This window comes from Zalophus californianus, chromosome 10, assembly GCF_009762305.2.
Source record: "Zalophus californianus isolate mZalCal1 chromosome 10, mZalCal1.pri.v2, whole genome shotgun sequence".
Lineage (NCBI taxonomy): Eukaryota > Metazoa > Chordata > Mammalia > Carnivora > Otariidae > Zalophus > Zalophus californianus.
In genome coordinates, this window is record NC_045604.1 from 5,275,658 (window position 1) to 5,290,840 (window position 15,183).

The 15,183-nt window shown below is 47.3% G+C and overlaps 1 protein-coding gene across 1 annotated transcript; it reads left to right on the top strand.

The window, feature by feature from the left end:
* Positions 1-3,831: 3,831 nt before the first annotated feature.
* LOC113932957 (transcription factor SOX-12-like) lies at positions 3,832-8,390 on the top strand. The gene is given in 3 exon segments (XM_035722397.1): positions 3,832-4,361; positions 4,363-4,781; positions 6,453-8,390. Coding segments are annotated over 2 exon segments (891 nt in total). The 3' UTR covers positions 4,724-4,781; positions 6,453-8,390.
* Positions 8,391-15,183: the final 6,793 nt, after the last annotated feature.

The following is a 15,183-nucleotide window of genomic DNA, read 5'->3' on the forward strand; positions in this document are numbered from 1 at the left end:
TCAATTGGTTGAGCATCTGACTCTTGGTTTTGGCTCAGGTCGTGATCTCAGGATCGTGAGATCGAGCCCCATGTCGGGCTCCACACTTCACGTGGAGCCTGCTTAATATTCTCTCTCTCTCCCTTTCTCTGCCCCTCCCCATCAAAATAAATAAATAAATCTTATAAATAAATACATAAAACCAAACTGATATCTGGAATTTTTCAATAAGATATTTCAAATTTGCTAATTTGCCTCTTCATCCTGCAGAAAGTTCATATAGAATCACTTAGAATTAGTTACAGAATCAATAGAATCTGTAACATTTTCGAAACTTTCCATACATCAGTGAAAGCAATCTTCAAAACAAATATCTGGCCGTGCATCTCCCTGCTGAAAGCCCACCACTCACCTGCCAATGTTCTTAAGACAAAATTCCCAAGAACCTGTATGAAATGGGCCCTGCTGCCCCAGCAGTCTCATCTCCTGCCATGGTTCCTCCAGCCTTCCCAGACCCACTGATTTTAGCCTGTATCTCAGGAGTGGCAAAGCTTCCCTCTTTTTCCTGAGTTAGGCTTTCCTGAATTCAGTTTTGTATCTGCTGGTGCAAAGCAGGAGAGGTAGGAAGTGGGAATTAGGGCAGTGTGTCTGTAGGTCCTGGCTTATAGATCTGCCTGATGCTATCAATCACTATCTTTGTTGACTACTTGGAGAATCACAAGAGGGTGCAGCTGATTCTCCTCCAAACTTACCTCTCCCAGTCCCCTCACAAGAGGTTGGAAAGTGATTACTGGCCCTGTACAGAATAACTCTTATATTTCCTGTTTTCCTCAGAAAAATAACACCCACCCTACCATGGATGCAAATAAAGTTCTTCACTGAATTGCCCAGTGGATCTCAAAAGCCCAGGGAACTTCAGAAGAAACAGTGGTTAGTTACAGGAATTTGCACACAAAGCAGTGTCACAGGTCTGGAAAATAATTAGAACTGATTCATCTTGATGGGGAACCCTAAAAATTTGCCCACTAAATCTTGCTACCTAGACACCAGGGTTTAGCTTCCCCCTTGATTCTCTTGGTTACTCCCAAACCCTTCAGTAAAATTCTCTTTTGTTTGGGTATCTTGCATACAACTAGCTGATACAGAAGGCACAGTTCCTGCCTTTGCAACCCTCCCTTGCCTTTTGCAAGTACAAATGCCCTGGCTTTGGCCTGATGCGATTGAAATTCTCCTTTGCTCAATCAAAGTTGGTTTTGGAGTGGGGAAAGGTAAACTGTAGTCTAAAGGATGAGAAAGAAAACAGGTCCTCTCCATTCTAATCAAGTCTCCATGCCAGTGAAATTTTGCAGCTAATTTTCTCACTAGTTTTCCTAGGAAATAAACAGGCTCAGTCCCATTAGGAAAATGAAATTTTTCTTTGATATGACCCTTATGAAATTAAAGTCCCAGAATTATTATGCTAAGGAACATCCAATTCTTTGAGGACTGGTTTATTTTTCAAGGACCACCACCCAAGATGGCTCTCTATTTGTGATCTAGAAATATGCCCACAGCTTTCTTTAGATACTTTTTTGCTCAAATCTCTCCAGCAACCAGGTTGTTTTTTCCTTCCAGAGCATCCCTGTCTCATGCTCCTTTCTTCCATCTCGAGGGCTCTTCCTCCACACACACTCCCCTGACCAATCTAACGCCTGCTCATCTTCTCAGTCTCTGATTCCAAAAAGAATTTCTCTCTGACCCTCAAAACTAGATCCCATCTTCCTGATTTAGCTCAGTCCTCAGTACTCTTCTGTCTAGAAGTTGTCATATCTAATATCTGTAGCACTGTCTTAACCGAAATTAAATTACTAATTTTCCTTAGGGCTGTCTTTCAGGCTAGAATATCATCTGCATGAAGGCAAGAACAATGTCTGTCTTTCTGAGTACTAAATCTAGGATTGTGTTTGATTCATAACAGTTGTTTTATAAACACATATAACCCTATTTTTAAAAAATATTCTGAACTCAGCTGGTTGGGAGCTAACATCAAAGAATGATCTTTCCCTCCTTCACATCAAGTCTAGGTCAAACCTGCTTTCTGTCACTTAAGGATGTTTTGGGAAAATCCCTCAGTTTCATTTTTATCACTTCTAGTAATTTAATAGTACAGTTCGATGTAAAACTCCCTTTTAACCTCTTCCTGTCACTCCAGCACAGGCTTGTCTCATGGTCCAGAAACTCTGTAATGGGGAGGGAAGTATGATCTAAACTCCCCACCCTCCTATTTTACCTCATCCAGTTCCAGCTTCTCAAATGGCTCAGGGCAGGGAGGAGAGAGCCAAACTGTGTCTTAGTTGCCCTGCGGCTGTTGATCATCTCTTTCTCTGGGCTGCTATTCACCCGCTGCAGATGCCTCTATAACAGACACCTGAATATTGGCTTTTTTGGGAAGCACCATGCAAATGCTTTAGGGGCCTCAGCAAGGTTTGTGGGGGTGGGGAGCTCTTCACTGAAGGCTGTGCCGTGTGGGAGAGGTTCTCTGACTCGGCCTCTTCTGGCCTCTCTCCTCCCACTCAGCTCCCACTATCGGTGCAGCAACCTCATGCCACTGGGATCCGCCCACCTTGTGAAGCCTGGTTACTGTCTGCAGCATCCTCTGGGGACACTACACCCCTGCCATTCCAAGCAGTGTGTGTGCAGGCCGGCTCCCATCCAATGCCACACTTCTACCTTAGGGAAGATCAATAGATCACTGCCTGGCCAGGAAGTGAGACATTAGTATCTACTTTTTTGGCATACCTTGAAGCTCTCAAGTGGGGCTTGCAGAGCCCCTTTCAATGGGCATAATGAGAAGGGCACCTCATTCATGAGGAGTAGAGGGAAAAGCCACAGGTCTCTCCCAACTGCAACTATTTTGATCCTGATGGTTCCCTTTCTCTATTCCCTCCCCAGTCTTCTGTTTAGATGGAGTGGAGATGAGAAGTGCTGGGTGACAAAGATACAAATGTAGTGATACAAAGGGGTACATGCACCCCAATGTTTATAGCTGCAATGTCCACAATAGCCAAACTGTGGAAAGAGCCAAGATGTCCATCGACAGATGAATGGATAAAGAAGATGTGGTATATATATATACAAAGGAATATTATGCAGCCATCAAAAAGAATGAAATCTTGCCATTTGCAACGACGTGGATGGAACTGGAGGGTGTTATGCTGAGTGACATAAGTCAATCAGAGAAAGACAGGTATCATATGAACTCACTGATATGAGGAATTCTTAATCTCAGGAAACAAACTGAGTGTTGCTGGAGTGGTGTGGGGTGGGAAGGATGGGGTGGCTGGGTGATAGACATTGGGGAGGGTATGTGCTATGGTGAGCGCTGTGAATTGTGTAAGACTGATGAATCACAGATCTGTACTTCTAAAACAAATAATACATTATATGTTTAGAAAAAAAAGAAGATAGCAAGAAGGGAAAAATGAAGGGGGGGAAATCGGAGGGGGAGATGAATCTTGAGAGACTATGGACGCTGAGAAACAAACTGAGGGTTCTAGAGGGGAGGGGGGTGGGGGGATGGGTTAGCCTGGTGATGGGTATTAAAGAGGGCACGTTCTGCATGGAGCACTGGGTGTTATACGCAAACAATGAATTGTGGAACACTACATCAAAAACTAATGATGTAATGGATGGTGATTAACATAACATAATAAAATAATAAAATAAAACAAAATAAAATAAAATAAAATAAAAAAGAAGAAGAAGCGCTGGGTGATTGCCTGAGTAGCAAAATCAGTTCAGTCGCCCCCGCCCCCAGCCGCGGAGAATGCGGACGGCCCCCGGTGGCGTGTAGCTGCCCCGGGCCCAGGCGCGATGGTGCAGCAGCGGGGCGCGAGGGCCAAGCGGGACGGCGGGCCGCCGCCCCCGGGGCCCCGGCCGGCTGAGGAGGGGGCGCGCGAGCCCGGCTGGTGCAAGACGCCGAGCGGCCACATTAAGAGACGGATGAACGCATTCATGGTGTGGTCGCAGCACGAGCGGCGGAAGATCATGGACCAGTGCCGAGATCTCCAAGCTCCGAGGCAGGACTCGGAGAAGATCCCGTTTGTGCGGGAGGCGGGGCGGCTGCGCCTCAAGCACATGGCGGATTACCCGGACTACAAGTACCGGCCGCGCAAAAAGAGCAAGGGGGCGCTCGCCAAGGCGCGGCCCCGCCCCCCCGGCGGTGGCGGTCCCGGCAGCCGGCTCAAGCCCGAGCCGCAGGTGCCTGGCCGCGGGGGCCGCCGAGCAGCGGGCGGGCCTTTGGGGGGCAGCGCGGCGGCGCCCGAGGACGACGACGAGGAGCTGCTGGAAGTGCGCCTGGTCGAGACCCCGGGAAGGGAGCTGTGGAGGATGGTCCCGGCGGGCTGCCCGGGGACCAGCGGAGCGCGCCCAGGGGGCGTCGGGCGAGGGGGTGGCTGTCACCGCCGCCTCCCCCACTCCGTCGGAGGACGAGGAGCCGGAGGAAGAGGAGGAAGAGGCGGCGGCGGCGGAGGAAGGCGAAGAGGAGACGGTGGCGTCGGGGGAGGAGCCGCTGGGCTTTCTGTCCAGACTGCCCCCCGGTCCCGCCGGCCTGGACTGCAGCGCCCTGGACCGCGACCCGGACCTGCCGCCCCCCTTGGGCACGTCGCATTTCGAGTTCCCGGACTACTGCACCCCCGAGGTTACCGAGATGATCGCGGGGGATTGGCGCCCGTCTAGCATCGCCGACCTGGTTTTCACCTACTGAGCCCACCGTCAGCGGGGTGCGCACGCCCCCAAACCAGCTGTTTACATACAGGAATCAGGTATTGGGGCCCCTCGGAGTCCGAGGCTGGCACCCCATCTCCCGCGCAGCCTACCCCCTCCTAGACGTGCCCATTCCCCTCAAATCCAGACATGCCTCTCCCCCGCAGACATTACCCCAAGGCAGCCCAACCCCCACTCTTTCCCTGACATCCAAGCCCCGACCCGTCTTGCCCCCTCCCGCACAGCCACCAGCAGCCAGCCCCCCTCCTTTACACCTCACGTCCACTCCTACAGACCTGCACCCCTCCCCCACCTCGCACACGCCCCTCCTCGTGGGCGGAGGACACGCCCCTTGTTCCTGAATCCCTCCGCCTTCGCCCAGCCCGCCTCCTCTCTTGTTTAGGGGGGCGCTGCGGCTTGGCGGCACTGCGGGCTCCTCCCATGCCCCCCTCCTCCCATGCCCCCCTCCTCCCCTTCCCCGATCGCTGGGGCCCGCCCCTTTCTCACGCATGCTTAATACTTCTTGGGAGGAGGGGGCCGGTCCCAGTCGACCCGCAAGTCTCTGTGGCCGGCTCCGGGAAAAAGTGGGGCGGGTGTTGAGCGATCCTGAGAAATCTTTTGATCCGGGAGCCGCAGCTTCTTTTCAACCCGACGGGGCGTCACTGCCTTGATGGGCGGAACACTAGGAAGAGGGAGAAAGAGACTAGCTGGCCCCGAAGGGTTTGGTTTGGAGCTCGGAACTGTCCCTGGTGGCATAGCCCCTTTTCCTTGCGGGGTTGCCGAGACTGACGTGCACCTCCTCCTCCTCCCCCCTTCATCCCCGCCTACACACACACACACCGCCAGACTGCCTGTACAGTCTACCTTGGTCCCAGAATCCTCCCTTTTCTTTCCCCCACCTGGGAACTGGGAATAGGGTCTTCATCTGGAACTGCACCACGAGAGGACAGCCCAAGAAGACTCCGAACCAAGGCATTTATCAGTCTATTTGGGGACAGGGTTCTTGCTGCTCCCCACCCCCCTCCAAATGCCCCATCACGTCAAGGCACACTCCCAGCCTGGGCTCCTCCCTACGCCCACCACTCCTTTCTATCACTCAAGTCCTGTGCCCACAGTGACAGTATTCAGTGGGAGAAACTGAGGCACGTTGGTCCAGGGTGGGGGGTGTTGAGAATGAGGCATGATCAGCCGGCGTGGCAAGAAGAGCCCCACTTTTAAACAGCTGGTGAGAGAGACTATGGACTGGGCCAGTGAGACTGAAGGGAGGGTCAGCGTAGTGGAGGTGTGCCGTTTACGACTTTTTTTCCATGTGAAAACTCGGGATAGCGCTGCTGTCTGAGGAGGTTGTGTTCAGTTCCGGGGTGCCCTCGGGGACCCTGCCACATTACTCCCCAAGTCTCCGCTCAAGTCCCGCCCCTCCGGCCGCCCCACGCCCCCTTCTGCCCTCACTACCTGTATCTCACCGGCGTGTGTTCACCCTCCTGGGTGTGCACACACTCTCATTCATACACACACAACTCTCAGGAACAAACGGTCCCAGAGTCCTCCTGGACCCCTGCCCAGGGTCTCCACAGGTCTCTGCCCCACGCGTTCCCGTCGCTGACAAAGCCACCAGCTGCCTCCTTTAAGCTTGGTGCTCCGGCTCTGGGCCTTTCTCACGCTCTCTCTCTCTCTCTGTCTCTCTCTTTCTCTCTCTCTCTTTCTCTTCTTTCTTTTCTTTTTTTTTTAAGAAAAACAACAACAAAAAGACAATGAAAAAACCCAGAAAACGTCATGTGAGTGAAGAGATGTCACTGTCTGTGGTCTTGGAGAACGTCTAGTAGTTGAGGGGAGGGATCCCTCTGATCTGGGGCACTGGCACCCACAGCAGGACTCCGCCAGCCTGATGCCAGGACTGAATAAAGTGTATTTGCCCCGACAAAAAAAAAAAAAAATCACTTCAGTCACCCCTGGAGGTGGTACTATCCCCAACTTATTTGTAGCTCTCTTTAGAAAGTGAAGTCTCTTTGTCCTTGCTTTAAATTTGAGGCATGAGGAAAAGTCCCATTGGAATCCAGTTAAAGCTCCAAAGGGAGCTCTGCTTGAGCTGGACCCCCAGCACAGAAGTCACAACTCTAGAAGACATTTACTGAGGGGACCACACTTCCTATTTCACAAAGGGAGGAAAGAAACCAACCAAAGCATCACCTCTCAGGGGCTGTGCAGACCCTTGTGGGCAGATGGGACATCAGAGGCAGAAATGGCTGAGGGAAGACTAGAACTAATGAAAGAAATGATCCACAGGATGATATGGACGAGAGGAGCAAAAAAATAAGAGATGGGAAGATGATGGGAATAGAAAATGAGATGACAGAATTTGGGAAAGGGAGAAGATGGTGGAGGAGAGGAGAGACTAGAGGCTGGGGTCAGGGAGGAGACTGCGCAAAGAAAGAGACTGGGCCACAGCTGGCCCAGCAGGAGCACAGCAGGAGAGGCCCTGCAGCTGGTGAATGAGAATAAGGGCTTGTGGTTACCACTTTGCAGCTGATGCAGGTGACTCTGGGCTAAATCTGTCCCCTTTCCCACCATGCAGTCTTCTGAGGGATCAGCAGGTAGGGAGAGGGGAGAGCACACCTCTCTGGGTGCCACTTTAACAAGTGCACTTGAACATAGCCCCAAGGCCCTGGAGGAGGTTGATCCTGTTACTCCTCGATAAGAAGTAAGGATGAAGGATGGGACCTTTCTAAGATAGCTTTGATCTCAGCGAGAATTGTGTAGAATTAACAGGGTCAAAGAAGCCATTTAAATCCAAATCCCTGGGGCGCCTGGGTGATTCAGTTGTTAAGTATCTGCCTTGGGCTCAGGTAATGATCTCAGGGTCCTGGGATAAAGCCAGAGCCCCCAGTCCGGCTCCCTGCTCAGAGGGAAGTCTGCTTCTCCCTTTCCCTCTGCCCCTCCCCACCGCCATGCACACGGGCCCTCTCTCTCACTCAAATAAATAAAATCTTAAATCCAAATCCCTAATGAACAGTTTAGAAAGATTTCTTCTTCCAGTACCCATCCCCATTCCTTAAAGGAGTGCATTCAGGTAAATTGCTCAGCACAGAGCCAGGCACGTTGATGACATCAGTCAATGTTAGCTCTCATTAAGCAGCTCCCAGTACCCAGTATGGCCCAGTGCTCAGGAAATATGGGTGGGGAATGAATAAGCTCATTGGTCAAAGGGTCCAGGTCTAATTTAGTGGTCCAGATCCCACCACCAGGGCCAGATATGAAGGCTGAATTCTCTCACTTCTCAGGAGCTCTTGGTCTTGCAAACCTTCTGTGTGTCACCTTGTGTTGCCTTCTGGGACGAGCTGGTCCCTGGTGACATAGTGGTACACCTGGGGATCGTGGGAACCCGGGAGGAACCACTGGACGTTTTAACTTGAGAAGGGAAGGAGTGTGGTGTCCAGGAGCAGAACAGGGCAGGAAGTGGGAGAAAACCAAGTCTCTTGGACAGGCCTAGAACCAGGGAGCTCAGGGACATCTTGTGCCTTACGGCTCAAAAAATGGTCTGTGGACTTATTCCGCTCAGCATAACACCCTCCAGTTCCATCCACGTCGTTGCAAATGGCAAGATCTCATTCCTTTTGATGGCTGCATAATATTCCATTGTGTATATATACCTCATCTTCTTTATCCATTCGTCTGTCAATGACATCTTGGCTCTTTCCACAGCTTGGCTATTGTGGACATTGCTGCTATAAACATCGGGGTGCACGTACCCCTTTGGATCCCTACATTTGAATTTTGGGGTAAATACCCAGTAGTGCAATTGCTGGATCGTATGGTTGCTGGAGTGGTGGGGGGTGGGAGGGATGGGGTGGCCGGGTGATAGACATTGGGAAGGGTATGTGCTATGGTGAGCGCTGTGAATTGTGCAAGACTATTGAATCACAGATCTGTACCTCTGAAACAAATAATGCAATATATGTTTTTAAAAAAGAAGAAGAAGAGGATAGCAAGGCGGGGAGAATGAAGGGGGGGAAATCGGAAGGGGAGATGAACCATGAGAGACGATGGACTCTGAGAAACAAACTGAGAGTTCTAGAGGGGAGGGGGGTGAGGATGGGTTAGCCTGGTGATGGGTATTAAAGAGGGCAGGTTCTGCGTGGAGCACTGGCTGTTATACGCAAACAATGAATTGTGGAACACCACATCAAAAACTAATGATGTAAGGTATGGTGATTAACATAACAATAAAAAATTTAAAAAAAACTTATAGAGGAAAAAAAAAGGTCTGTGGACAAGGGCATCAGTATCTCCTAGAATCTTGTTTAAAATGCAGAATCTCAGTCCTCACCTCAGACCTACTCACTCGGTCTGTATTTTAACAAGATGCCCAGGTTTGCTGCAGTTAAAGTGAAAGTTTTTGTAGCATTGACCTCATCCCCAGCTTTACCTTGTACTTAAACGGGCTGCAGTGGTGCCAGCAGAGGGCAGTGCTGCAGAACTCACCAGAGTGGCCTGAAGGAGGACCGCAAAGATGTCATCCTAAGTAAGGATGAAGGACGGGACTTACTGGAGGCTGTTCACAGGAGGCTGTTCACAGTTAAGAACTTTGGGCAAATGCTGGAGTATCTTCTTTGCGCAAAGACAAATGGCTCATTAATGCACCTGGGTGGCACAGTCGGTTGGGCGTCCTACTCTTGTTTTGGCTCAGGTCATGATCTCGGGGTCATGTGTGGAAATGGTCATGTGTTGGGCCCTGTGCTCAGTGAGGAGTCAGCTGGAGATTCTTTCTCTCCCTCTGCCCCTCCCCCTGCTCCTGCAGGCTCTAAATAAATAAATAAAATCTTTTTAAAAATTTCAACTGAGTGCATTTTAAAGATCTTACTGGTCTTACTCATGAGTCAGGCAGCGTCCCATTTGCAGATAGAAAGGAGCTCTGAAGAGCTGTATGAAATGAAAGACTTTCATAGGCAGAAGAGAGCAGGACAAAAGTTACTAGCAAAGAGTGGATTGTTTCAGGCAAGGTCACCTTCTTTTAGGGGCAATGAGGTAATCTGGTAATTCCAGATTCAACCTAGAAGAGATTGAAACTGTAATTAAGTTAGGTATTAAGTCTTGGTTTGGCAACACGGGCTTAGCACAAGTGACTCCATTTGGGAAACTGTTGTCTTTTTTTTTTTTTAAAGATTTTATTTATTTGAGAGAGGGAGCATTTGCAAGCACAAGTTGGGGGAGGGGCAGAGGCAGAGGGGAAGCAGACTCCCCACTGAGCAGGGAGCCCGACTCTCAAGGCCTCGATCTCAGGACCCTGGGATTATGACCTGAACAGAAAGCAGATACTTAACCGACTGAGCCACCCAGGGGCCCCGTCTCTTTTTTTTTTTTTTTAACATTTAAGTTCACTGAAAACCTCCCCACTAAGTTTTAGTGTATATAAACATATGAGGGGCTGGGGAATCCATGAGAATAAGGCTAGGTCCTTGTACTGGAACTCCCAGAGAAGGTATTGTCTGGGTGTAAGGTATCAGGTATCCTTGAGGCAAACCCAGCTGCATGCGTATGCAACCGATTAAGTCAAACAGGACCCTATGATCAGAAGGCTCTTCACTTGGTTTGGTGCTCTGCTGTCACCATCTTGAAATTCTTAATCATTTCATCTTTCAACTTGTGTTTTTTAAGTGAATTCCTTTGGGACAATGGAGCATGCACATGAACAGAGGAAATCCATGCAGTATGCATGTCCATCCTGTTCTGGCTGCCTCATCCAAATGTAACATTCGTGGTGCCCCACGAGTACAGAATCCAGGGGATCAACAGTCTGTAGGAGTTCACAGAGACTCAAAATGACTTCAAAGGAATTGTGTCATGAAAGCCACTGGCTTCCACAGAATGTTGGGAAAATGTGTGTGCCTCATGAAATAAAATAAAGAGATACGTTCATTAGATTACTCCTTTCTGCCTGTGGACACCGCCAAGTAAGCATCATTAAAGTCTCCCTCCCACCCCTGTCATGTCTAAGTCAGAGTCTCCCAAAAAACCTGAACAGCTGCAGAAGCGCTTTGTCGGTGGTTTGAGCTTTGAAACAACCATTGAGAGTCTGAGGAGCCATTTTAGCAATGGAGAATGCTTACGGACTGTGTGGTAATGAGAGATCCGGACACCAAGCGCTCCAGAGGCTTTGGCTTTGTCACGTATGCCACTGTGGAGGAGATGGATGCAGCCATGAATGCAAGGCCACACAAGGTGGATGGAAGAGTTGTGGCACCAAAGAGGGCTGTCTCAAGAGAAGAATCTCAAAGACCTGGTGCCCACTTAACTGTGAAAAAGATTTTTGCTGGTGGCCTTAAAGAAGGCACTGAAGAAGATCATCTAAGAGATTATTTTGAACAGTATGGGCAGATTGAAGTGATCGAGATCATGACTAACGAGGGCAGTGGCAAAAAGAGAGGTTTTGCTTCCCTTTTTTTTTTTTAATGTAGAATTATTTATTGACATGTAAAGTTACTCATAATGTTAAATTAAAAAATCAAATTACAAAATAGTAGATATAGCATGATCTCATTTTTATAAAAAGAATAGCTATGTATACAGACACCTTGATCTAAACGTTAGCAGTGATATGATTATCGAGGATTTTATTTTCTTTGTAACTCTTCGTACTATCTAAATTTTAAAAATAACATTCATTTGATTCATTATTTTCTTTTTTTAATTTTTTTATTGTTATGTTAATCACCATATATTACATCATTAGTTTTGGATGTAGTGTTCCATGATTCATTGTTTGTGCATAACACCCAGTGCTCCACGCAGAACGTGCCCTCCTCAATACCCGTCACCAGGCTAACCCATCCCCCCACCCCCCTCCCCTCTAGAACCCTCAGTTTGTTTTTCAGAGTCCATCGTCTCTCATGGTTCGTCTCCCCCTCTGACTTACTCCCCTTCATTCTTCCTCTCCTGCTATCTTCTTCTTTTTCTTTTTTCTTAAAATATGTTGCGTTATTTGTTTCAGAAGTACAGATCTGTGATTCAACAGTCTTGCACAACTCACAGCGCTCACCCTAGCACATACCCTCCCCAGTGTCTATCACCCAGCCACCCCATCCCTCCCACCCCCGACCACTCCAGCAACCCTCAGTTTGTTCCTGAGATTAAGTGATTCATTATTTTCTAATTACATGATTCTCATTTTGAAAAAATTGAGTAGATTTAAAACAATTTCTTGTTTGTTATAAAATTTCACTTGGACATAGAGTAGTCAGTGAGACAACATTAGAAGCAGCCTGGATTTCTGAATGCAAATTAAAACGTTGGATTATATTCACCTTGATGCTATTTATGATTAAAGTGGGCCTCTTACAACATGATCATTATGATACCTTCATTTCTGTATAATAGTTATTGTTTTAATGACCATAATTATCCATTAGACTCTTCTCTCTCCTCTTATTCACATTCCTTCTCAGGATATGGAGAATGGAATACATTATCCTATCCTACGTTTTAGATGTTTGAAAGTAGCAAACACAAATCAGCCGCCCAGCATTCTGGCTCCAGGTCCTCAGCACACGCACTGCAGCCATCTTACCCAGAAAATGAGGTTTTGCTTCTGTAACATTTGATGACCATGACTCTGTAGACAATATTGTCATTCAAAAATTCCATGCTGTGAATGGCCACAAATGTGAAGTAAGGAAAGCCCTATCTAAGCAAGAGATGACTAGTGCTTCATCCAGCCAAAGAGGTGGAAGTGGTTCTGGAAACTTTGGTGGTGGTCGTGGAGGTGGTTTTGGTGGGAATGACTTTGGTCATGGAGGGAACTTCAGTGGTCGAGGTGGCTTTGGTGGCGGTGGAGATGGGGGTGGATCTGGTGCAGTGCGGATGGCTATAACGGATTTGGTAACGACGGAAGCGAATTTGGAGGTGGTCGAAGCTATAATGGTTTTGGCAATTACAACGATCAATCCTCAAATTTTGGACCCATGAAAGGAGGAAATTTTGGAGGCAGAAGCTCTGGCCCCTATGATAGTGAAGGCCAATACCTTGCCAAACCACAAAACCAAGGTGGTTATGGTGGTTCCAGCAGCAGCAGTAGCTACGGCAGTGGCAGAAGGTTTTAATTACTTACAGGAAACAAAGCTTAGCAGGAGAGGAGAGCCGAAGAAGAGACAGGGAAGCTACAGGTTACAAGAGATTTGTGAACTCAGCCAAGCACAGTGGTGGCCGAGCCTAGCTGCTACAAAGAAGACGTATTTTTCCCCATCAAAATACCATCCACTTTTTTCAAAGAAATGGAACAAATAATCCTAAAATTTGTATGGAACCAGAAGAGACCCCGAATAGCCAGAGGAATCTTGAAAAAGAAAAGCAGAGCTGGCGGCATCACAATTCCCGACTTCTAGCTCTATTACAAAGTTGTCATCATCAAGACAGTATGGTACTGGCACAAAAACAGACACATAGATCAATGGAACAGGATCGAGAGCCCAGAAATGGACCCTCAACTCTATGGTCAACTCATCTTTGACAAAGCAGGAAAGAATGTCCAGTGGAAAAAAGACAGTCTCTTCAACAAATGGTGTTGGGAAAATTGGACAGCCACATGCAGAAGAATGAAACCGGACCATTTCCTTACACCACACACAAAAATAGACTCCAAATGGTTGAAAGACCTAAACGTGAGACAGGAGTCCATCAAAATCCTAAAGGAGAACACAGGCAGCAACCTCTTTGACCTCAGCCGCAGCAACTTCTTCCTAGAAACATCGCCAAAGGCAAGGGAAGCAAGGGCAAAAATGAACTATTGGGATTTCATCAAGATAAAAAGCTTTTGCACAGCAAAAGAAACAGTCCACAAAACCAAAAAACAACCGACAGAATGGGAGAAAATATTTGCGAATGACATATCAGATAAAGGGCTAGTATCCAAAATCTATAAAGAACTTATCAAACTCAACACCCAAAGAGCAAATAATCCAATCAAGAAATGGGCAGAAGACATGAACAGACGACATTTTTCCAAAGAAGACATCCAAGTGGCCAACAGACACATGAAAAAGTGCTCAACATCGCTCGGCATCAGGGAAATCCAAATCAAAACCTCAATGAGATACCACCTCACACCCGTCAGAATGGCTAAAATTAACAAGTCAGGAAACGACAGCTGTTGGCGGGGATGTGGAGAAAGGGGAACCCTCCTACACTGTTGGTGGGAATGCAAGTTGGTGCAACCCCTCTGGAAAACAGTATGGAGGTTCCTCAAACAGTTGAAAATAGAGCTACCATACAATCCAGCAATTGCACTACTGGGTATTTACCACAAAGATACAAATGTAGGGATCCGAAGGGGTACGTGCACCCCGATGTTTATAGCAGCAATGTCCACAATAGCCAAACTGTGGAAAGAGCCAAGATGTCCATCGACAGATGAATGGATCAAGAAGAGGTGGTATATATACACAATGGAATATTATGCAGCCATCAAAAGGAATGAGATCTTGCCATTTGCAACGACGTGGATGGAACTGGAGGGTGTTATGCTGAGTGAAATAAGTCAATCAGAGCAAGACATGTATCATATGACCTCACTGATATGAGGAATTCTTAATCTCAGGAAACAAACTGAGTGTTGCTGGAGTGGTGGGGGGTGGGAAGGATGGGGTGGCTGGGTGATAGACATTGGGTAGGGTATGTGCTGTGGTGAGCACTGTGAATTGTGCAAGACTGTTGAATCTCAGATCTGTACTTCTGAAAGAAATAATGCAACATATGTTAAGAAAAAAGAAAAAGAAGAAGATAGTAGGAGGGGAAGAATGAAGGGGAGTAAGTCAGAGGGGGAGACGAACCATGAAAGACAATGGACTCTAAAAAACAAACTGAGGGTTCTAGAGGGGAGGAGGGTAGGGGGATGGGTTAGCCTGGTGATGGGTATTAAAGAGGGCACAGTCTGCATGGAGCACTGGGTGTTATGCACAAACAATGAATCATGGAACACTACATCAAAAACTAATGATGTGATATATGGTGATTAACATAACAATAAAAAATTTAAAAAAATAAAATAAAATAAATAAAATTTAAAAAGGCATAAAAATGAGATAAACTAATTTTAAACGTGGCGGCCTAATAGTACCATTAGCTAATTATCTCAAGGTCCTCTGTAAACATAAGGATTAGCTTATCATTAGTGATGTACAGAATAAAGCCAGAATTCAAAAAAAAAAAAAAGAAGACGTGTTTTAGACAATACTCATGTGTATAGGCAAAAAACTCGAGGACTGTATTTGTGACTGTGTAACAGGTTATTTAAGTTTCTGTTCTGTGGAAAATGTAAAGCATTCCAACAAAGGGTTTTAATGTAGTTTTTTTTTTTGTACCCATGCTGTTGATTGCTAAATGTAATAGTCTGGTCATGACACTGAATAAATGTCTTTAAAAAAAAAAAAGAAGTAAAATAAAAAGTTAAGTTAGTTTTTTGCATGATTTCTA